Source organism: Nothobranchius furzeri, chromosome 5, assembly GCF_043380555.1.
Source record: "Nothobranchius furzeri strain GRZ-AD chromosome 5, NfurGRZ-RIMD1, whole genome shotgun sequence".
Classification (NCBI taxonomy): domain Eukaryota; kingdom Metazoa; phylum Chordata; class Actinopteri; order Cyprinodontiformes; family Nothobranchiidae; genus Nothobranchius; species Nothobranchius furzeri.
The window spans coordinates 51,079,416-51,103,933 of record NC_091745.1 but is presented as its reverse complement, the minus strand read 5'-3'; the positions used below and the strand labels follow the sequence as shown (position 1 = coordinate 51,103,933).

The window sequence follows — 24,518 nt, the reverse complement described above, 5'->3', positions numbered from 1 at the left end:
GATGAGCGAGGCCTAGAGATGAGAACGGCTCTGTAAACACAGGCAGGGAGCTTCCCTCTTCCCCCGTGCTGCTCGGTGTAAGCAAAACAGAAGATTTAGGGATTTTGTGGGGCCCAACTTTGTAGTATCAGCTCAGGGTCTTTTCGACATTTCCGGGTGCTGCCTATGAGATGTTGTTCTTAGCTCGTGAAGTGCCGCCTGCCTGTTATAAGCTGAGTCTTTTTGTCAATAGAATTACAGTTTTGCAGCGAAATCTTCTTTTTCTTCTGTTCTGATGCTAAACTCCTTTGGGATTAACTCTTTGGTGTCTGCCACATGTTCTGTTCTTGACCTTTTCTGCCGGCCTCTAATGTTCCAATAAGCCAGCAAATCTTTACAAGGAGCTTTTATTTGACTTGTGATGCCATTTTCTTTGACCTCACATTCATAGAAGTCAGCCATTCTTAAATATACCTCTGTAGGTGAGGAACTGTGATGACAGAATAGTAAATCTAATGTGCATCAACTATTCTATAAACAAGCTAATACAATTGGTTGTATTAAATGGGATGTATATTAAAAACCATCAACTGTGCTTTCTCTCTCTCTCTCTCTCTCTCTCTCTCTCTCTCTCTCTCTCTCTCTCTCTCTCTCTCTCTCGCTCCATCAGGATTCTATTATGGAGCATGCTCCCGCCCCTTGTTTTGATACAGCAGTAATTTAAAGACTGATCTTAATTGACTTATTTTTTCCGCGTGTCTGTCGAAGCTTGTGCATGCTCTCCAGCAAGAGTCCTGTTTCTTTATTCGGCCACACACAATGTACTGAGTTCAATTTTACCATTCATAATGACTGTAGCCTCGGCATTCAAATGCAGCCATAAGCACACAGCAGATAAGAATTTAATTAAATGTAGATTAAAACCAAACAGGAAAACACACTGGCTGATAATTTTTTTATCACGTCCCCTGGTCATATTCCACCCCCACCCCATACTTTCTACTTGTTCTTCCTTGGGCTACGTATTTTCAGTTTGCCAAAAGTAGCAAAACACCTCACACATCTCACTGTGGGGCCATGAGATTGTGCAAAATGTAGCAAAAAAAAAAAAAAGGAAAAAAGAAAGAAAAACGAGGGGCGGTCACACGATTAATCAGAATCCTCGTGTCTGGGGAAGATGGAGGTTGGCAGAGGATTGTGGTGGGGGTGCAAGGCAGGCATTAGTTGCTTCTTCCCAAATTTGCATCGTATTCCAAAGGACAATTCCAGCACTGTAGGCAAGGGGGGAACATATCTCACTCTCTGCAGGAACAATTAAATATTTTCTACAATGGGGAATAAATGTCACCTTCAGTATCAAATTGTCCATACTTGCTAAACATGTTGTTGCACCGAGTGCCTCGAAAGCATGCCTGAGCAGAGCCAATCTAAAAAAAAAGTGGACCACAGCCTCGGCTAACACACTGTAACACACATTCAGGAGCTGTTCACCTCAGGCACTAATAGTGTGTGGAAATCCACCGGGAATACAGCCGACTGCTGCAGTCTTGTCAGGGATTTCCTCCCGCTGAAACCTTACACCCGGGTGCCTGGCTGCACATCAAACCCAAACAAGTTTTACACAAAGATATAAAGTTTTTATTACAATGAAAAGTAACCATAATTTTTTTATTATGTTTAATTTTTATTAACCTGATTTATTCCATACAATGCAGGTAAATTCACCTTTTAAAACAACTGCTGACAGTAAGTCTGCTTTTTTATTATGTTTGTTTGCTTGTATTGTTGATTTTGGAAAATAATATAACTGCGATTTTTTTCTTTAATTTGCTATTTAATTCGGGATTATTTTATCATATTTTTCAACTAATGCAAGCAAAAGTGTACTCTCATTATCAATATCAGAGTTATTACACATAGATTATTCTTATACAGCTCAATTCAATTCAGTTCACACACACAAACACACACACACACACACACACACACACACACACACACACACACACACACACACACACACACACACACATATATATATATATATATATATATATATATATATATATATATATATATAGCACCAAATCAGAACAAGAGTCATCTCAAGGCACTTCACACAGTAAACATTCCAATACAGTTTAGTTCATTAAGCCAATCAGTGAAAAGTTTCCTATATAAAGAACCCAGCAAATTGCATCGAGTCACTGCCTAGTGTCAGTGTGTTTACAGCAATCCTCATACTAAGCAAGCATGCAGCGACAGTGGAGAGGAAAACTCCCTTTTAACAGGAAGAAACCTCCAGAGAATCCTGGCTCAGTATATGCAGCCATCCACCATGACTCACTGGGGATCGAGAAGACAGAGCACACACACCAACACACACACACACACACACACACACACACACACACACACACACACACACACACACGCACCATACATACCAAGTAGTATTGTATGGCTACATTGTGATATTTTAGTAAATATTCTATTTAGTAGGAGGTCAACTTTATTGTCTTTATCTTAGTAAATCTATAATTAAACGGGTAAACTAGCAGTAGCGCATTCAATGTCAAAGAAAGTAAAACGTTATTATCAGGAGAGAGAGAATGTTTAAGTGGTTAGCAGCAGTGTGCTAGATGATGGCCCCCTCCATGAGGCTACCACAGCTCAGCAGAACACCACTGCTGCTCTGTCAGTGACCTCTGTCGGCTGAAAGTTTGTTTACTGGAAGGAAACACTGGCGGCTGGTATTTTAGCCCTGCAACTCTTGTATATGGTGGTTATGTGATGTTTTTTGAGGTGTTGATAAAGGTTTGTAGTGTTACCTCATGGAGGTAGCAACAGTAGCAAGGCGGGTTTTGCACAATACCTGACATTGCGCAACATCTTTTTTTTATAGCCAAAATAATTCCACACTGATGTGCTATTCATCTTTGATACCAAACTCTGTGCAGCGTTGGATTCTGTTGAACCGGAGGCCATTTAAATACAGGTTAAAGCGCAGCGTTTTCTTCTCTCCCTGCCATGTTTGAGGTGCTTGCAAGTCAGGTGACTTTCCCAGATCTCATGACCAATTAAAAAATCTCATTTTGTCACATTGCAATATAATTGCTTGTGTAATTAATCATTCAGCCTTACTTGTGTTCAGACTTGAAAATGTTTGAGAAAGGCTGGATATTTTCTTGCCATTCCTCCTACCTCCAGTGTCGCTGCTACCGCCACGCTGCTCCCGCCACGCTGCTCCCTGATGGTGCCCGCTTCACCATGGCTGCATCTCAGTTCCACTCTATTACCCTCACGCAGGCGACTGGCCTCTTTCTGTGAGGGAAAAGAGCAATTTCCTGTCGCATTCTGTTTGATCAAGTGCTAAACCCTTGTGATCAATAGAGAGACAGATGTCGACTCCAGATGGCTGCGTGGTGATACCTGGGGCAGCGCAGGGGCTTGCCAGGACGACAGCATGGCAATGAGCGAGGGCAGCGGCTGTGCTCCCGAAGCACCCGCCACCGAGACACAATGTGACAAACGCAATTAGGCCTTTTAGCTGTAGATTATTTATTTCTCTCTCAAACTGACTGAAAATTTAATTAGCACGTAGTTTAAGCAATATGTAGAATTACTGGGGTGCAGAAACAGAGGGCAAGCTGGAGATCTGTGTGTGTGTGTGTGTGTGTGTGCGTGTGTGTGTGTGTGTGTGTGTGTGTGTGTGTGTGTGTGTGTGTGTGTGTGTGTGTGTGTGTGTGTGTGTGTGTGTGTGTGTGTGTGTGTGTGTGTTCTGACAGGGCATTACTGTGAATACCAGATTACCATGCATATTAACAATGGTTTAGGATTTCAAGGAAGAAAGTATCTACTATCCACAAACAATTTCAACTGTTCCTTTAAATGCTGAATTCTATAATGGATGACAGGTGCATCTGTCTGGCTTTTCATCTTTCTGGAGAGGAAGAACATAACTGCCAGCACCAGAAGGCCAAAACTGACCTTTCCAAAGAAGAGAGAAACAGAGAAGGAGAAGGAGACACTTCTATTTTTACACACACACATACACACATGCAGACCAGTCAACCAGCCCATGTGGCGTAGGGCCGGCGCCATGTTGGAGGAACTACTGAGGTGTGTGGCGGCAGCGCGCTGATCTCTCAGCTCACCACCGATGGCTCAGTGCTGTTCACCTGCTCCCGCCAAGGCATGATAAGAAGGGGAACATGGGCCACTGGGCCACAGCTGGAGGGGAGGGAGGGGTCAGTTTCTGCTGTAGCGTCCTATCAGAGGGGAGTCTCATGGTCCCATTAGCAGGGCTTGGTCAGGACGGGCCCCAACCAGCCTGCTGCCGCAGCAGGGGCTACAGTAAACACATGTCGACTGGCCACAACCAGGACACACGCAGCGCTACACGCAGAGATGGAGAGCTAATAGAGTCTTCACTGGGACAATCCTCTCAAAATTAAGAATAAAGCAGAACGAAGAAGAGAGGAGCTAGTCAGGGATTCCTTTTAATAGTCCCCTCCACTTTACAGAGGACAGGGAGGCGCTGATGACATGGCGTCTAATGAGAGAGAGAGAGATGCTTTGTACTGAAGAAATGTGGCTCGTTGTTTCTGACAACACAGAAAACTGGAGAAAGTCTGCAACACTGAGTGGAGAAATGAGTTGGGGTCTTAAAAAAATTATTTTGTAACATTGGAAGTCATTCCGAATGTTTATTCCAGTATCCTTTGTATTTAGATTGGAGATTGTTAAAGTAGAATAAATATAAATAGTTCACATTTCTGTTTACTTCCACCATAAAAAGATGAAGCAGACTAACACTGGTCAGCCAGTTGGTGTCAGAGAGCAGCAGAGAAACATAATTCCATTTCCAAGTAGAAACATTTCATTTTCTCTCAGCTGAATCACTTCTCTGCATCATTGTATCAGCTCTGTTTGTTCTAATGTCTTCAAATATTTCCTTATTGAGCTGGATGACATGTGGTGTGGTTGGCACTCGGTTTTTCATGTCTTTGTTGTCTGTGAAAGTATACAGTAGAGATAAAACGTGTGTGTGTGTGTGTGTGTGTGTGTGTGTGTGTGTGTGTGTGTGTGTGTGTGTGTGTGTGTGTGTGTGTGTGCGTGTGTGTGTGTGTGTGTGTGTGTGTGTGTGTGTGTGTGTCATGAGGACATTTTAATTTGTGAATTCTGACGCACGTGCCATTTTCTCAAGGCCACGAGCTTTCAATTGTATCAGCATAAACACTCGGTACTAAAATAATTCTGGGCACTTTTTAGTGCAAAAGGAAATGTGTGTGTGTGTGTGTGTGTGTGTAGTGTGCGTGTGTGTGTGTGTGTGTGTGTGTGTGTGTGTGTGTGTGTGTGTGTGTGTGTGTGTGTGTGTGTGTGTGTGTGTGTGTGTGTGTGTGTGTGTGTGATGGACAGAAAAATAGATATGAGCATTTAAATGTAAAACATGACATGTGTCAAATGCATTAAAAATGTCAAAATATCAAAAATATGTAAATATAGCTAAAGAAGTATACGTTTATTAGCTCCATTGACATGACGTCCAGACAGAAATCAAAGGTAAAAGGAGGTTAGAAATGTGTCCTTGATGAAAAAGTATGTCTTCTAAAATACTGAGCTCCAAAGACACATCTTTGGAGGCAGACTGGTATCTGAGCATCATTACAGCAAACAGGATGCAGCTTGAGCATGAGAAGAGTGCCTCCTGTTGGCTGAGCTGCAGAATGAGACTGAGTGAAACAGAGAAAAAGCTGCAATATTAGGTTTATGATATTCCTCCTATTCTGGGTTTCTAAAAACATAATTTATCCAGGTGCATTCGGGTGTGAAAAGCCAGGAACACCTAACAGGATTCAATCAGTGTGTTGTAAGATGTTCTCCATCCTCTGCTATTTTAAATGAAGAGGCGGGCGAATTGTGATTTCCTCGTATGATGAAGCTTTGTTAGAGAAATGGTAAGTGGCTGCTAACTGCATGCAGCTGCTTGATATTCGGAGGTGCGAGCAGTTTGCTCCCATTTGACCAGGAGGACCTCAAGCTGATTTGGAGACAAGGGGAGTAGAGGTCTTTAATTACAGCCCTCTCTGTGGCTTCAGGCCCCACTGGCCTCACTTCACAATTAAGACCAGCAGTTAGCGAAGAGCCAATACATGAGAAATGTAAGCAGCCAAGAAAAAAAAGAGGGAAGTCTTCAAAGCAAAGTAAGTTCCATTTATTTTTAAAGCACTGTTTGATCAAGTTTCTGAAACTGTGCAGTGTTGCTATTATAGACTTGACCACATGATGCAGTCAGATAAAGCCAATGTGCCCCTGTTAGTGCTCCCAGCAGCCTCATCCACCCTGTCCTGTAATATGTATCCGTGGTGCAGAGAGAGTGACTCCAGAGCTCTAATGGCCTCAGCAGCCGTAATGTGTTTGGACAGATGGGAGAGGCGAGTGCTGATGTGCTTAACTATGCATTTTACAGCTAAACTATTAAAGAGTTGTGCTGTTTACACACCAACATTTGAATACCTGTCTTCAGGCCAGTTTAATTATCCGGGCCCTTCTGTTATTTCTGTTGCTTTGTTGTCTCTCAGCTTATGCACGAAGCATGAGAGATTTGTTTTCAGCTTCATTAAGATATGGTAACGGGCTGCAGGAAGCAAAAATATTAATAAATAAATCAAATTGCTCAAATATCTCACACAGCATTCTCGCTGCCTTCTCTGAGCAGATACTATTATGCATCCATTTTTCCTATAAAGCCATTTAAAGTGAGAAAATTAAAAAATACCCTGTGATGCCTGCACTTTGAAATCTCTCAGGGCTTTAAGCAAAGGGGGGTGGGGCGGCACCCAAGTCTTTGCCTGCGATTCATCCCTGAGACGTTTGATTAGTTCATGTGCACTTATAGAGGAGAAAAGGGTTATAATTTTGTTTCATGAATTCCTTCATATGTTCATCTTCAACTTCATGTTCAAATGAAGCATTAATCAAAGAAAAAAGAGGGAAGAGGGCATTCAGCCAGCAGAGCCACCGTCTCAGGGTCTTCCTGAGCCTGTGGATGTGCTGTTGAGAGACGGGAGGAAGCAATGGTTTTTAATTATCTGGACTACATACAGGATGCTTTTTTTTATTGTTTTAATGAAGCAGCTGGCCAATTGTCTTCACTTAATTCCTCCATTGTTTTTAGAATATGTCATAGTTCTTTATTCTTTTATCAGGTGGTCTGCAGGAGGATTTAGACAATGGCATTCTTTCCAGCTGCTTTGGCCACTGCACAAAGGCGGCTCACACTGCAGACAGTTAGCAAGCAAAACACAATCTGCACTTTCCTCAGCCTTTTCCCCAGTTTCACAACTCCATGCTGTCGGCCCTCCTGCTCTAATTCTTGACCCCCACCACCCTTGTTCACATGTCACTAGTGGCTCACCTGTTTTTCTGTGATTTGAATCATGAAAAGCTCGTCGGAGGCAAATAGCACCTGACATATCTCTCAAAAGAACTCCATTTGTCTTTGTTTGGAGCCCTGATGCCTCCATGCATACCATTTCTAGAGCTTTACAGCTCCACGTGCAGAAAAATGTCACCCTCATAAGAATATCCATGTTCATTTACTGTGGGAATAAATGTTTGTTCGCAGGTGCATTGCTCTAATTCATGCACACATTTGGATCTAGATTTCTGAAGGATTTCTGTGAAAGTTATATCCTGAATCTCAGTGCGCTGAGACTTTTGGTATAGAATTGCAAAATATAAATGCAAATTTTCAGTTTAAATCATTTACACACTTACTTGGTACATCTGTTCAGTTGTCTATAAACACAGTAGTTAGTCAGCCAATCAGATGGTAGCAACCTAAAGAAATCTTTTCAGGGGTAATCTTTTCAGTAAGTTTACAAAAACATGTACAAAACTACATCCTAGAGGCTCTTTTACACAATGTTAGGAATGCAGAACTGTCACGTACACAGGTGGCAGGAATGGCCAATCACGCATTAGCAAGTATCAGCAGAGTCAATAGATGAGCTTACGGACAACAGGCTCTAACACAAGCAGTTATTTATTTTCCGCTTGGTCCTTGTGCTAAACCAGTGTCTATTTAATATAGTGTAATATTGTTTTAGCGTGATTAAAAAGTGGGAAGGACAGGCCCCCGCCAAAAAACTACGTCCATGTAGATATTATAATTAACAATTAAAATAAGAGTGTTTGTGTAATTGATACAGTAAGTTCATATATACAGTGTGTATGGAATGTATTCGGACCCCCGTCAACTTTTCACTCTTTGTGATATAGCAGCTATTTCCTAAAATCAATTACATTTATTGTTTTCCTCAGTAATGTACACACAGCACCCCATATTGGTAGAAAAACACAGAAGTATAGAAATTTATGCTAATGTGTTAAAAAATAAAAACTGAAATATCACATGGTCCTAACGAGTCTTCTTGGTAAACATGCAACAACTTTCTTAGACCTGGAGTAGGAAAAAAGAAAACTTGGATCTGCATTATGTGTGCGAACGCATGTTTTTATGCTGGTTCGCTAACAAGGTGTGCGTCTGTCTTTACAGAAGCTGTGAGTGTTTCTCAATGCCAAGGAACCTCGCCTTGATGTTTTGGTCCCACCCTAGTTGCCTAGGAGATACATCATCAGGAACCGCCAATGCGTGTTCCAGTGTTCATTTTCTATCGAGGTGTCTGCTCTCCGTTTGTTAGCCGTTTAGCTAGCAGAGCAAGGATACACCGGAGGTGTCTTGTCAAGCCTTGATCAAAGATTTCTCAGAATACACCGCTGCCTTTTCAAAAGAATGGTGGATCATAAGCCGGTAGTTACTTCAGGGATAAATTTCAAACTTAAACGTAAGTGAACAAATTGTAGCTATCAGGCTGATATCTGAAATGTATTTTTAGATCCAAAGAAGTTATCTATAGTTTAGTTTCTTAGCAGTTGCAGCGTTGGTGGCTAGCAGATAGTAACTCGCTTACGTATTTAACAAATTTATACATAATTTAAAAAGTAAAAGTCTTGTTATATATTTATATTGAAACGTATACATATGAAATATAACAATATCTCCTGTATCAAGGCTTATGACCGTGTCCCCAGAGGCACCTTGTGGGGGGTCCTCCAGGAGTATGGGGTGGATGGTCTTTTGCTAAGGTCCATTTAGTTCCTGTACCAGAGGAGTGAGTTTGGTCCGCATAGCCGGCAGTAAGTCGGACTTGTTCCCAGTGAGGGTTAGACTCCAACAGGGCTGCACTTTGTCACCAGTCTTGTTCATAATGTTTATGGAAAAGATTTCTAGGTAAAGCCGTGGTGTTGAGGTTGTGGCGTTTGGTGGCAGGAGAATCTCATATCTGCTGTATGTGGATGATGTGGTCCTCCTAACTTCATCAGGCTCTGACCTACAGCTCTTGCTGGGGAGGTTCGCAGTCGAGTGTGAAGCGGCTGGGATGGGAATCAGCACCTCCAAGTCTGAGACTTGGTTACGGTGAGGGTCTCGAACATTTGGGAGAGACTTGGAGTAGAGCCACTGCTCCTCCATATCGAGAGGAGTCAGTTGAGATGGTTTGGGCCTCTTGTAAGGATGTCTCCTGGACGCCTTCCCAGGGAGGTGATTCAGGCATGTCCTGCCAGCAGGAGGCCCCCTGGTCGACCCAGGACACGTTGGAAAAAGTATATCTCCAAACTGGCCCAGGAACGCCTTGGGGTCCTACCAGAGGAGCTGGTGGAGGTGGCCGTGGAGAAGACAATCTGGAACTCCCTCACTGGGATGCAGCCCCCACGTCCCGGACTTGGATAGGTGGAAGAAGACGAGACGAGATCTCCCGTGTCACATGGCGTTACACGATTACAGCAAAAACCGTGATCATGTGATGCAAGTGTGTACCATTTAACCATTTTCTTTTACCAAGGAAGGACAGTGTCCTCGTAAGCAAGGCGTCTGGCCTTGCATGGCATCCAGGTGCCTTGGCATTGAGAAACACCCTGTGTCTTTGGAGATGCCAGCAGAGCCTTACAGCTATGCTTTCTCATAAAGTAGTCCCAAGTCTAAAATAGCGCCTGTGATTCCAATTTGTTACTATTTTCCCTTGCAGTCAGCATTATTTACGTCATCAAACAGATTGAGATCACTACCGAGTGATTTTAAGGAAAAAAAATTTTTTACACATAATGCTAGTTGAATCCATTCACATTCTACGTTTTACGCTAAGCTTAACCGAAAGGAGAACAGCCAGGTCAGAAGGAGAATGGCTGGGCTGGTTAAAAATTGTTCTTTCCCCACTTTTCTAACTCTAGGAAAAATGTCGACAGACAAAATTTTATTTTTGGGTGGGATATCCCTTTAACATAAACACTATTTGAGATATTTTGTATTCATTTAAAGAAATTTAGAAAATTCAATGTAATTTATACTTGTAGTTTATACTTAAACTTATTCTATATTTTTTAAAATTATTTGTTCTGCAATTCATCTGGTATGTGAGATTGTTCAAACATTTTCCTTTTTACATGTGTAAACAGAAGAAAATATTATATCACTATATATATATATATATATATATATATATATATATATATATATATATATATATATATATATATATATATATATATACATATATCATTACCGCACGTGTTTCAAATGTTATTGCAATAGAGATTTAGAAACTGCTGATCTACTGCTGATCTACTGGCATTTGGACCCCAAACCATTTCTAGTGTCCATGGAGACTGGTCAGACTGGTTCTAGATGATAGAAAGATAACTACAGCTCTAATAACCACTAGTTGCTACTAAGCCCCCATAATTTGGTTCTGGATATGAAGCAACAATGAAGTGGCAAAAATCGCAGTTCCACCCTCATCGCTAGGGACTGGTGTCAGAAGTGAGCAAATCCTCATTGACTCCCATGTTAAAAATGCCAGTTTCACAGCAGAAATAAACATGTGTGTGCAGCCTGGTCACAAAAACATATTTTAGGTTTAATAGATCTAGTTTACATTCATAAAATCTCTGAGGGGGGTGCATTTCTTTGTTACTCTTCTGTTAAATGCTTTAAAATCCGAATAATTAATGAGCATCCATGTGACTCCAGAGCTAGCTCCGAAGAAAGGCCTCGGCCTCATGTTAACAGATGTTTGGCCATTCTGAACTTTAGTTTTGTCTATGTGTTCATGTTTGGATATTAATCATGGAATTAGTTGGACAAAGGGGCAAGCTGTGGTTACTAACAGACCATCCAAGCAGTTTCTGCTTATTTTTATCAGTAAGTAAATTTACATTTCTGTACTTTATTTCACTGGTTGAATGGAGGGAAATGTGTCATTTAACTGCTTGGTCAAACATGATAGTGGGGTTTCTGGCTGGATAAGAAACTTGAGGGGATGCCCTTCTTCTGTCTCCTGCCCAAGACGAGTTGCTAGAGCAGGCGGCTGGCTGTTCCCATTTCCCGGTGGCAGCTGACGTGCGGACAGGGTTGAAATCGGTTGAAATAAAAAGTGTTGAGCCCGACCGCTGTGACCATGGAGCATCATTTGGAATCATAGTATATCCAAGGAAGATCCTGTCTTTCTCTCCTGAAATAACGATTGGCTATTTCATTTAGCAGCAAACCATCTTCCCATGCTACGTACAGATTGTTCTCCTGTCATCGCCAGGGGCGCCTCCAGAAAATTTTGGATAAGGGTGGCCAGATAGGGCCAAAGAAAATTTGGGGTAAGCACACCAAATTGGTGCTTGTGGTAACTCTGGGAGAGTTTAGCCTGTGGCGATGTATTGCATTGCTTCTTTATTCATTTTTATTATAAAAAACAGTACGCATCCAAAAAAAAAATCTTAAATTTTACAAACACCAACATTTAAGAAAAAATACATTTCAGTTATTTAAAATGTTATTTCAAATGTTATTTCAAAATGTATTTTTTATTTAACTCACCTGTTGCTGTGTTTACAAAAAACTATGGAGGAAAAAAACTTTTTTAAATGGTGAGCAGCAGAAACATATGTATATTTCTTTTTTATTCTGATTATTTCTTTACTCATTAATTGTACTATTTTTATTTTGTTTTACAGAAAAGATCAGTTGATGGTTTGACTGAACATTAATATGATTTATAAACACTGGCTTTTCCTTGGGGGGCAGCAATTTTCTAAAGGTGGCCATGGCCACCCCATTTTGGGTGTTATTGACGTGACCGGTAGACCTGGCCTTTCTGATCAGCTCATTATCCACGGTTGGAGATCAGCGGGACATTGCCTACATGCTAACCTGAAGCTAACAAAGTTTTTCAGGGCATTTTAGCAAGAAAAACGCGGTAACGCTGAAAACGCCCGGAAAACTTTGTAGCTAGTGCCCCACTTATCTCCGTCCGTGGTGAATGGCCAGGGCTCCTGGGCACAGGGGTCTGGCTTTGCCTGTATTTTAACATTCCCAGTTCATATTAGATCTCCACAGTCGACCAGCATGGCTACAGCCTCGCACGGGAGCTAGTCGATTGTGCGAGAGGGCTGCCGCACTCCCTGGAGCCCTTCTTAGCTTCTTGGGTTAGCTAAGAAAGCTTGTAGCTACATTGGTTACATTTGTTCCAACCCTGTTCTAAATGTAACAGCCCCACCCTCAGCTCCTCCTCTTTTCCTATTTTTGGATTGTCTGGGCGTGACTCGGTCAAAAATCTGTGGTGGGAATCTCCCATTTTTTGCTTCAACTTTCCCCCCGGAAGAGCAATGGGCAATATCCATATTTTTATATGTTGATGGTTCCTACCAATGTCTGTAGAACAGTGTCTCCGAACCGTATCATGATGAACCTTGAAGCTGATGGACTCCAGCAGCAGAAGACCACACTACGTGTCCCTCCTGTAGGCTAACAACAAGAAACAGAGTTTATTATACATTTCAGTCACTCGGAGTATGGGACTTAAATGTAACCAGCTTTTCTGATTTCCTTGTTACAATTTACCTACAAAGTATATTTACACTTGTTAATGATTTACTTTTTATTATTCTATTTGGCTATCAAATACTCAATGAATGGTTTTACAACTTCATGACTCTCATGAGAAGCATTTGAGACTGGTTCCATACAACTTAAGAAAAAGGCCCCTAAGGCTCATGTAAATGGGTAGAAAACCATTGCAATTGTTTTCAGACATTTTGGAAACTCCTTTGCAAATTCTGATTGTGATTTGTTGTAAACAGTTGCAGCCTAGTGAGATTTTGGATTTGCAAGTGGTGATAATTGTGCAGACCTAAAATCCCAGCAAACATCACAGACCACTTCCTGGTTCTAACTGAGATGAACATGCGGGTAATATGGTTGAAAAAATTATAAATGACCTGTATTTGATATAGCGCCTTCTTGGCACAGTCATTGTACCACACACACACACACACACACACACACACGCACACTCACATGCTGGTGATGATGATAGCTACAATGACGTCACAGCTGTCCTGAGGTGCACCGACAGAAGCAAGGCTAGTGTAAACTAGTGCCACCAGTCCCTCTGACCACCACAAGTAAGCAAGGCAGTGTTTTGCCCAATAACACAACAACTGTGAAAGACAGGGCTTGAACCTGCAACCGTTCGGTTACCGGCCAGGCACTTAACTCCTCTGCCACCGTCATCCTGGTGTAAGTGAAGCTAATTTAATTGATTTACTGAATTAGCACAGTGTTGCTTCTGTGTTCTGCCTTGATCAGTGAATCTGGGACATCACTCACACACACAACACATGGATGTGTAGGCAATTATGGCTAAAAGGCATGCAGTTTGATTTTATATGGCAGTGAAAGTGCAGTAAAACATTTTTATCAGATTTTACCAAATCTGTTTTATTTCAATTGGGTAGAGCACGAGGCATCAGTGATTCAGGTTGATCCAAACATGTGTGATGTGTATCTGAAAACCTAATTCTCTTTGAAGAATCTCTCAGATGAGCTTGGCTCACAGAGGAAAGAACTTATGTGGCTGCAACTGCAACATGTTCCTCTCCATTGTTAGTGGCAGCTTGTATTAATCTTGACTGTCAGTTAAAATAAAATAAAAATTCATAGGGTCTCTACAGGCAGTGTGGGCTACAAAAGAATCAAAAAGATGAAGCAGAGGGACCTGAAGTCATGGACGTAATTTTCACTTTAGAAGTGGAGGGGGGGGGGGATCTTTACAGTATGTTCTAATGGGAAACAGGCTTCAACACAAATGGTTGTTTTCTGCTTGGTCCTAGAGCTCAACCAGTGTCAATTTAAAATAGCGTAATATTGTTTTTGGATGGTAAAAAGTGCATGGGTCAAAGCTTGACTTTGGAAAAAGTGGGGGGGGACATGTCCCCCCCCCCCCCCCCCCCCCCCCCCAAAAAAATTACGTCCATACCTGAATTGTACGTGTTGTCACAGCAGATTGGCTGACAGGGTACACACACACACACTCACACACACTCACAGTGAAAACTGGACAGGTAAAGGTTAAATGATAAATAACCCACCTTTCAGAGCCAGAGGACTCAAAAGTGCTTTACACCACAGTCTATCATTCATCCATTCACACACACACATTCACACGCTGATGGTGATTACAGCCACAGCTGTCCTGGGACACACTGAGAGAGGCTTTAGGGTTGGAAATATAATTTTGTTTGATATAATGAGGTTATTCTTTAAACCTAATCAATCTGTTCTGCTTGTTTCTCTGGAGACATAAATGTGGTTTCAGTCACCAAATTTCCACTCAGATCCTCAACCCATGCTCCTTCATCCCATCCACAGGGTAGTTTTTAAACCTGCTGTTTCACAGATTTTGTGTAAGCAGTGCCTTGCCTCATTTTTCTTTCTTTTAATTCTTTTTTTTTTTTTTTTTTTTTTTGAGGATGGGGGCTCTCTGGCTGTGCCCCCTCTCCTCAGGACTCTTCATTCCACATCAGCCAGGACTCAAACCACATGTCCCCTCTCAGCCTGACACTCCGTTGGTATGTTTGCACACCTTTGTAAGCCAACAGTGTGCTTTAATTAATTGTCCGGCTTTCCTTAGAAACAATGTCCTAATTCTGCCATTTAATGTGGGCGTATCATAGTTGTTGTTATCTCCACCGCCAGATTTCTGTAAATAGTCATATTAAAAACTTTAATCTCTTCAATGGAAATGAAGTGCTGCTGAAAAGCCTGTCATGTCCCGAGATAAATGTTATCTAAGCTAAAACCTTCACTGTCTTTTTTACCCCCCTCCATCTTCTCTCCTGCCTCCCCTCTTTCTCTGACTTAATGAAAATGTTCAGAAGATTTCAGAGGAATGCTTAATCCCAAAACACAACAATCTAATGACGCAGAGGACATGTCTCTGTGTTGTAGCTGACAACAGCCCTGTAGGCAGGAGTTTACCCCAGCTGAGGTAGACTTCGCTTCTGGATATGGGCGCCTGTGATATACACAGACAGAGTGACAGATAAAAAGAAAAGAACAAGAACATTATTTCAAAAAGCTCTATTTACCTCAAAAACACGTCTTCTTCAGCTGCTTGATCATATTAAAAAAATCTGAATTTTGATTACATGTGTGTGTGTGTGTGTGTGTGTGTGTGTGTGTGTGTGTGTGTGTGTGTGTTTAAATTAGAATGATGTGGAACCTTTAAGGTTTTTGATGCTGAAGATTAGACCAGCTTGAAGAGCTTCTAAAGTTATGAAAGAAATACAAAAATGAATTCAAAGATTAACAAATGTCTGATGGGTTAAATTCAATTCAATTCAAGTTTATTTATATAGCGCCAATTCACGACAAGAGTCGTCTCAGGGCACTTCACATAATAAACATTCCAATTCAGGACAGTTCATTAAGCCAATCAGAAATAATGTTTCCTATATAAGGAACCCAGCAAATTGCATCAAGTCACTGACTAGTGTCAGTGACTATACAGCAATCCTCATACCAAGCAAGCATGCAGCGACAGTGGAGAGGAAAACTCCCTTTTAACAGGAAGAAACCTCCAGAGAATCCTGGCTCAGTATAAGCAGCCATCCTCCACGACTCACTGGGGATCGAGAAGACAGAGCAGACACACACACACACACACACACACACACACACACACACACACACACACACGGACAAGTAATGTGTCTACAGTTATATTATGATGTCTTAGTAAATATTCTATTTGGTGAGAGATAAACTTTTATTGTATTTATCCTAGTGGATCTATAATTAAACAAATAAACTAGCAGTAGCACATCCAACGTCAAGGAAAGCAAGAAGTTATTATCAGGAGAGGGAGAATGTTTAAGTGGTTAGCAGCAGTGTGCTAGACGATGGCCCCCTCCATGAGGGGCCAATGCTCATGCTCATGTTTTCTAGTTCCTGTGGAGAGATGAGCTGCAACATGATGTACAACGTGTGAGTGACAAAACGGTCTGATCCAAACCCTCACACAGGGAATTTCTATCATCTAATAAAACTATGAAAAATAAATAGGATTTCACCTTTGCTGGGAGTCATAATTAATAGAAGACTGACTTGTTCATCAAATATACAAGTTATCTAATATTGAAGAAAATGTTTTATTTTATACCTTCTCATTTCTCAGTGAACTAAGAAGAATTAAGAATTAATATAAATTAAATTAATAATTTATCTTTATTCAGTCAATTTTAGTTGAATGAACATATTTCTCATAAAACACAAATGTCCTGCCATGCGAGTGTACACTCATTGACTCAATGTAAAATCTAGTATCAGGGACATCTTAGTCATTGACACTCAGCTGATGTATATGCAATTTATCTTTATTGATGCTAAGATCTTAAATACTGTGACACTTGCAGTTTTTTTTTATCAAATGATGTATCATTTCATTGCCATGTTTCACACTCATACATTTGTGTTTACATACGTATCATTGTATTAAGAGAAGTTGCGCAGTTTAAAACCAGAATGAAATGTTTACATAGAACAAAACTCTGAGCTAACATTTAGGCATCTGTTTCTGCCTCATCCAGGTGGCCAGCTGTGGTGCACCACCACCAAGAACATGATGGAGGGTGAGGAGCTGGTGGCATTTGCAGTGGACTTTGACTCACGCCTGCAGGCGGTTAACCACATGTCTCTGAGCGAGGGCATGTACCCAGCCAGGCTGCTGGACAGCATCCAGCTTCTACCGCAGCAGGCAGCCATGGCCTCCATCCTCCCCACCGCCATTGTGAACAGTAAGTGTCCGCACAAAGAGTAGGAATGTTTTTGTTTAGAAGTCTTCTTCTCCCATCCTGTCTCATAGCCTGCACTCAGTCACCTGTTTAACAAGGCGTGCTGTCTGCAGTGGGCGAAGATAAATGCAGATGATTCTCTGCGCTGGAGATAAAAGCCGTTGACCTTCAAGTTTTGGTTTCACGTAAACACACCAGAGCTCTAACTAATGTGTTAATTGCAAAGTTCATGCCTCATGCAAATAGTGTGTTTATTTACTTAGTGAGGGCTATCTAGGTTCAGCTCAACAGGGAGGCTTCTGTAAGCAGATGGTCCAGTGTTCTTGCTTGCCCTTGAGTGAGGGTAAGGGCCCATTGGTAGTAGTACAGAGATAGTCTGCAGCAGAGGATTTGGTTGAAAAGCCTTTTAATGCATGCTTTGAGTGTCACAAGTGGGAAAAAGGAATGTTTGTGTGCATTTGCTGATGTGCAAACTTTTATCTTTACACTTACATAAGAAAGCACCACTTGTATCCTGATATCATGTCCCGTTTGCACCTTTCCAGAGGACATCTTCCCCTGCAAGGCATGTGGAATCTGGTTCAGGAGTGAAAGGAACCTGCAGGCCCATCTCATGTACTATTGCAGCGGGCGACAGAGGGAACCAGAGACGGTGGTGGAGGATAGTGAAAATGGACCCCACCAGACTCCCAGTATTTGCCCCTTTCCACAGTGCAACAAGAGCTTCTCTGGAGCCAGGGCCCTGGAAATGCATTTGAGCACCTCACACAGTGGTGAGTGACCATACCAAGTGACACATGGTTTAAAGAAAAAACATTTTTTGCATATTTGTGATGGAGATGGTTACATTACATGTTAAATTAAATACTTTAGAAAAATATTACACATGTGAACACATACATGAAAAAAATGAGTGTCATTTCTTTTGAGAAATACACATCTGTTGTCAAGTAGCAAAGTTGACAGTTTATCCTTGAGAGGAGAAAAATCCAGTGGATGGGAATTAGCTTTGCGTAACGCATGTGTGTTTCATGGTTTCTACAGTTAACTCCAAAGGAGAGGTGGGAGATGAGATTCTGAGCATTTCTTCCTTTTATTTCCTTCACAGGTGTCAAAATGGAAGAGAGCCTCCCTCCTGGCACCAGCTTGAAATGCACAATCTGTAACTACACAGCAGATTCTCTTATTGCATTCCAGCATCATATCATGTCTCACCTGTCACAGGCGGCCTTCAGATGCAATCACTGCCATATCAGCTTTCAGAGCCACAGGGAACTCTTGCAGCATCAGGACTTACACGGGCATGGCAGCAAACTTCACAGGGAAGGCGACGGAACTGAGCATTCCCCCAGGGGGTCTGAGGAGGGCCTCCAGCAGCAGCAGGCCCGCTCTGAGTTGGCCAACAGGAAGGATGCTCTGCTGGGGAGTCCCAAAGGGGCCCTCAGCAAGGAGACCAGCACAGACGGAGACAATGACAAGGCTGAGAAAAAGCCCATGCTAACTGCCCAGAAGGGAGAGGCCCACCCAGGCAGCAAAGCCAGTTTTTCTTACACTAGGATCAAATCTGAGCCCTCCAGCCCCCGACTGGCCTCCTCCCCAGTGCAGCATAATATGCCTACATTTCCCATGGGCCCCTTCTTGTCTCAGTTTGCTTTCTCCCAAGACATTTCCGTAGTACCACAGGCTTCAGAAATTCTGGCTAAAATGTCAGAGCTAGTTCATCGACGGCTCCGCCATGGTGGGAATAGCTACCCCCCTGTCATCTACAGTCCGCTGATGCCCAAAGGGGCCACATGCTTTGAATGCAATATCACCTTCAGCAACCTGGACAACTATTTAGTCCATAAAAAGCACTACTGTAACAGTCGCTGGCAGCACTTGGCCAAGTCTCCAGACTTTTCTGCGCTCTCTGATAAGGTTCCAGAAGCGGTGAGCCCCAACAGTGGTCACAGTTCTGTCAGCCTGTTGGCTGGCTGCCACCCAACAGACACCGACAGCCACCTCATGCAGTCTGCTTGCCTGAACTCCAATGTGTTAGACATTATCAACGCTGGGGCTAAAGGGCCTGATAAGGATATGGCAGTACAGGTGAAGAAGGTCTGTACCCCAGCTGGAGTGGAGGATAGACTCAATGGGAAGCAAATGGAGGGAAAAGGTCCCAGTATAGGCTTAGTGGAAAGTGATAATGATCCCACCAAGACAACCTGCGATGCTTGTAATATTACATTCAGCCGTCATGAGACATACATGGTCCACAAGCAGTACTACTGTGCCACCCGTCATGATCCCCCCATGAAGCGTATGTCTGCCAATAAGGTGCCCTCGATGCAGAGAACGATGAGGACCCGTAAGCGCAGGAAGATGTATGAAATGTGTCTCCCTGATCAGGACCACCAGAGACCCCCTATGGCACAGCATGGTTTTCTTGGGGTTCCTCCGATTAACCCTTGTACATCTCAAGAGGCTGTCGAAAACCTAGCTGACCGCTTCCACCCCCGCTCTGATATCTTTCCTGGGGTGGTACCCAAACACCTGGAGGCCTCTCTGACTGTCACTAAACCTATACTGGCGCCCAAAAGTAACACCATGGAGCAGCAGGAGTTGGACGCACCCATTGATCTCAGCAAAAAATGTTCATCAGACAAGACATGTAGCTCTCCCAAAAGACTTTTGGACTATCACGAATGTGCAGTGTGCAAGATAAGTTTTAACAAAGTGGAGAACTACCTGGCACACAAACAGAACTTTTGTCCTGCGACAGCTGCTGCTGCATCTCAGCAACAACAGCAGCAACAACACAATGAGAGTGGCAGCCTGGAGTCTACCATCTTCCCAGATGTGAAGAGTGAAGGCAATAACAGCCCTGATGATGGCTATGATAAGAGCCCTGGCAAATGTGAGAAGAATGGGAATGGAAAGGTGATGGTGCAGAATGGAGGCATGTTCCCCTCTCACCTGGGGTCTGTGCTGGGACTTAAGCCTTTTCCTGAGCCCCAGCTCATTCCATCAAAAGATGAGAACAAGAATATGTTTCTGCCCCATTGCCTTTATCCTGGAGCAATAAAAAAGGCGAAAGGTCCAGAGCAAATATCGCCGTATTTCGGGATAAAGCCAACCGATTATGTGACTGGGGGACCAGCAGTGCAGGGAGAAGCTGGTGAACAGGAGCAGAGCGTTAACGGAGGAGAGATCGGAGTAACCAGAGAGTCTGCCCCACAGCCTGCTGCAAACGGTTGCCCTCACCCCACCAAGGAAACTCTTCCCCTCCTGCCCAAAAACCGGGGCATAGTCATTGTCAACGGGGGTCACAAATCAGAAGAGCGCTCAGGCATGGTCCCATCTCAGCAGGAGAACCAGCCCCAGTCAGAGAGCCAGCCCTCCAACCCTTCACCCACATGGCCCACAGAAAATCAGACCGATTCCAACGAGAACATGTCACCACCCTCAAAGTCTCCCACTGAGGAGGCGACACCCATGGCCAATAAAGGAGTGAACGTCTCTGGAAGTGGCAAATATTGCCGCCTCTGTGACATCCAGTTCAACAACCTATCAAACTTTATTACTCATAAGAAATTTTACTGTTCATCACATGCTGCAGAGCATGTGAAATAAGCAGAGAACAAGAAAAAGACATGTTCTTGTCCTTTTCACCTTTTCCTTCAGACTTTTTCTCCTTTGTTTTTGGTACACTGTTGTGTCTGGAATAGTGCATCATGCAGTGCTAACCACTGCTTGTGGACAATCAAGAGAAGTTTCTTCTTTCGTCGTTTTAAGACTCAAAAATGCAAAACCCTTGGTTAAGAAAAAAGAACAAAAAAAATCAAGAATAACATTGGTGCCAAGTTCACATTAATTTATTTTACAATCAGTATTAGTTGGAGTAGTGATCTTAATTTAAATTGAAAAGGAAATTTATATCAGAGTTGTTTGTAATGTTATTGTATAGTCATTCTTGTGTAGCACACATATTGTTTACACTGTAATGTAGACTCGAAGAAACAATAAACAATACAAAAATGAGATGCATTTTAGACACAAAAATAGCTACTGAGGCATTTGTGTATACTTATTTGCTGTACCAGTTTCTGTAGGCTCAAAATGTCTTCTGCAGATTACCACTAATGACTTGTTAGCCTTACAAATCACCATTTGGATGTGATTACAGGCACAAACCTGCATTTCACATTTTGATATATATATATATATATATATATATATATATATATATATATATATATATATATATATATATATATGGCTTGCAAACATGTGTGGTTTGTCTCTGTCTCTTTCATTAAACTCAGATGTTGGTGGATGTTTTCATACGAATGGCAGCATTCCTGTATAGTACTCGTATTTCTGTTTGATGATACACTTTGGTCTCCCTTTTGGAAATTTGCTTTCAGTGCAATACTTTGTAAATGAGGGAACATTACTGAAAGCAGTATTATGAAATGGGGACTGTGCACATAATTATTTGTAATCCCCACGGGGAAAAAAATGAAAAACGGCTGTACGAAAATTACTTTTATTGCTGATGAACAAGTTGGACTGGAGGTCAGTGGGGATACTGATGTAAAATGATCATTCCAATGTCCTGAATATGGGAGAAAATGTTTCTTAAACGTTGTTGCTATGCATGTATATGGATGGAATTAAATTCCAGATCTGTTGGAAATTTTTATTTTGATGTGGTGTCATAATTAAACTTAAATCCTCAGGATAAACCAGGTGTGTTGTGCTTTATTTAAAGAGCTCATTAGGCAATTAAAGAGCTCATTCTAAAAATATTGTTTGTTTTTATATATATTCATTCATTTTATGCAAGTTACAAGAAAAAACACTAAAGTTCCATGTTTGGTTGTTATGTAATGTAATGATATGCAGATAATAAAGGAAACTGAACTTAGAAATATAGAAAGATGGTAAAAATGATTTTGCTCTGCATGTTGATCTAGCCACGCTCCATTGGAACCTCAGCAGGCATGAACTGTCTTGTGTCATGCCCATCACAGCACTATCAGTTTGATGAGCGAGATGATGCGACACAGCAGAACATCTAAGAGGACGGCGGCTCACTTGAAACAGCTTTGGCATCAACTTTGGACTACTTTAACTTGGGCTTTTCTTTGAGACAAGAGCAGATAGAGGCTCTTAGGTCCTTTATTGAGAAAAGGCATGTATTTGTGTCTTCTTCGACAGTGTATGGCGGACTGCCCCATTGACTTATATCTGTATTGGTGAGTACACATTGTTCATTGTCCATAGATTATGCCCCAGAACTGAGATCTGTCAACGGGTCGTGGCCAGACTATATATTCACATTTATAGGATGGCTTGCCAGCAAGGCCAGATTAACCACACGGGCAACTGGGCAATTGCCCAGGGGTCCACGAACTCTAAAGGGCCCAGGCCCAGGGCAGCAAGGGCATGAGCAAAATCTCCCGCTCTATATTAAACAAACTGTCCACCCGGGCTTTTGCGCTGCACAGAGACGCTTCGCTGCCTATTACTTTGAACGTCAATTGAGAGCCATTGAGTCTGTCTCATGCAGACTGACCAATGAAGAGAGGGCCTCAAGTTAAGACCCTCTCCTCGTTGGTCAGTCCACTCGAGGTGGGTCAAAGGTTACGCCGAGCAGGTTACGTGGCGTCAGGCATTGCTACAACTGAAACATGGAGAAGCTAAGTGGCAGTATGAGGAAAAGGACATCAGAAACGCAGAAAATTTAAAGTATATACCTAAAATAGGTCATTTCTTTACTCCTGTTAATGTTAATGTTACTCCTGTTGAGTCAGCTTCCGTCAACGACGACGACTCAGCTAGCCAGGGCTTTTCTACACCACCAACACCAGCTTACGTTTACAGCCCGGAGAGCAGCCAGCAGCAGCTTCAAGCAACAAACCAGAGACAGCCAGTCTGATCGTTGAGGAAAGCAGTGATGGCGGATCTCCAGTTTCGTCGCTACCTTAGCCGCTAGTTTAGTCTGGGAGTAGCCCCTGCATCTCAACGCCTCAATTCCCTAGGGATCCTGCACTGTGGGCAGGGCCGTTTCTAGCATTGTGGGGGCCCCTATGCAAGATAATGTATTGGGCCCCCCTATTTTGACAAACTGCAATTGATGATCCATAAACACACCATGAATTGTCACAAATTGCAAGCAAAACATGGTACAGTATTAAAATTAAACACTCACTCAAGAAATGTAACTAATAAAAACTAGAAAGTAGTCAGTGTCATGTTGTGGGTAATGTGCTTCACCCAGGACAGGGGTCGGCAACCTGTCCCCATCAAAGAGCCATTATTACCCGTTTCCCACAGTAAACACTGGAAGCCACAGCAGCCGCGGCGTTGTGGGCGGGGCCTACCCTCAGACAGCAGAGAGCTGCTTTAACCAATCACAACAGGTGACAGCAGCCGGTACCGGTCGCTCGTGTACGTCAAAGTTATTTTTCATAAGACGATAATCAATAAAACGATTTATATAAAATGGATCCTGAAGTTGTAGCCCGTCTCTGCCTACAATATTTTGATATTTTTCACCATGTTGGTGGTTTTACTGAGCAGGTGCCACTTTTGTCATACATTTCTTTTTAAAACATGTTTAGACTGTTCAGAATACAAATCCAGGCTCTGTCACGTTTGATTGTTGTAATTAAACTTTGTAGGTGGGGAAGGTCAGAAAAGGATCCGATCATTTTGTTTTTCCCTCATTTACAGTGACGGAGATAACGGCGCAGTGCGCCTGGCTCTGGTGTTAATCAAGTTAAATTATATCTCTTTGCAACAATTTTCACAAGAAAACATAACAGTTAAAAGCAGGGCTTGTGTTGACCGGACTGTTCCTGTATTTGACCATTTATTTTGATGGAGAAAGAATCGAAAGAATTACCCCGACGCATGCAGACCAACTGACATTTTATTCGTTATGCACATCGCAGATGTAGCTAAATCACTCAAGAAAAGATTCCCATCTGAACATCTGAGCTGGACACTGATCAGCGCAGCTCACTGTCAGCGCGTACATAAGGTGCACCGCAAGCTGAAGACGTGGAGAGGGGCTTGGAGCGCGTCGCAGAACCAGAGCGCATGCAGGAAGGTTCCTCCCACTGAAGCGAGTGTTTTCCAAACCCTGTCTCTCAGAGAGACTTGTCACTTAGAAAATGTTCCCTGATTATGAAACTTTGGCTGAATAGTGCTTGTTCCTGTCTCCAATGTGGCAACACATCCAGGAGCCGTCTGAGGAGAGTCCCAGAATCTCACATCCTCGTCAGCTCAGAAAACGCCTATAATTACGCACAAGCATGACGCATCAACCCAGTCTCACAGCAAGACCGGGTTGGACCTGTTCA

The 24,518-nt window shown here is 42.5% G+C and overlaps 1 protein-coding gene across 2 annotated transcripts in view; it reads left to right on the top strand.

Annotated features, from left to right (window-relative positions):
- zfpm2a (zinc finger protein, FOG family member 2a) overlaps positions 1–21,893 on the top strand; it is a 206,717-nt gene extending 184,824 nt beyond the window's left edge. For both annotated transcript variants that reach the window (XM_054740524.2, XM_015949298.3), the window contains exons 6-8: positions 16,963–17,169; positions 17,712–17,939; positions 18,275–21,893. In XM_054740524.2, the coding sequence (XP_054596499.1) occupies positions 16,963–17,169; positions 17,712–17,939; positions 18,275–20,778 (2,939 nt within the window). In that variant the 3' untranslated portion in view covers positions 20,779–21,893. The remainder of the gene's footprint in view (positions 1–16,962; positions 17,170–17,711; positions 17,940–18,274) is intronic.
- Positions 21,894–24,518: the final 2,625 nt, after the last annotated feature.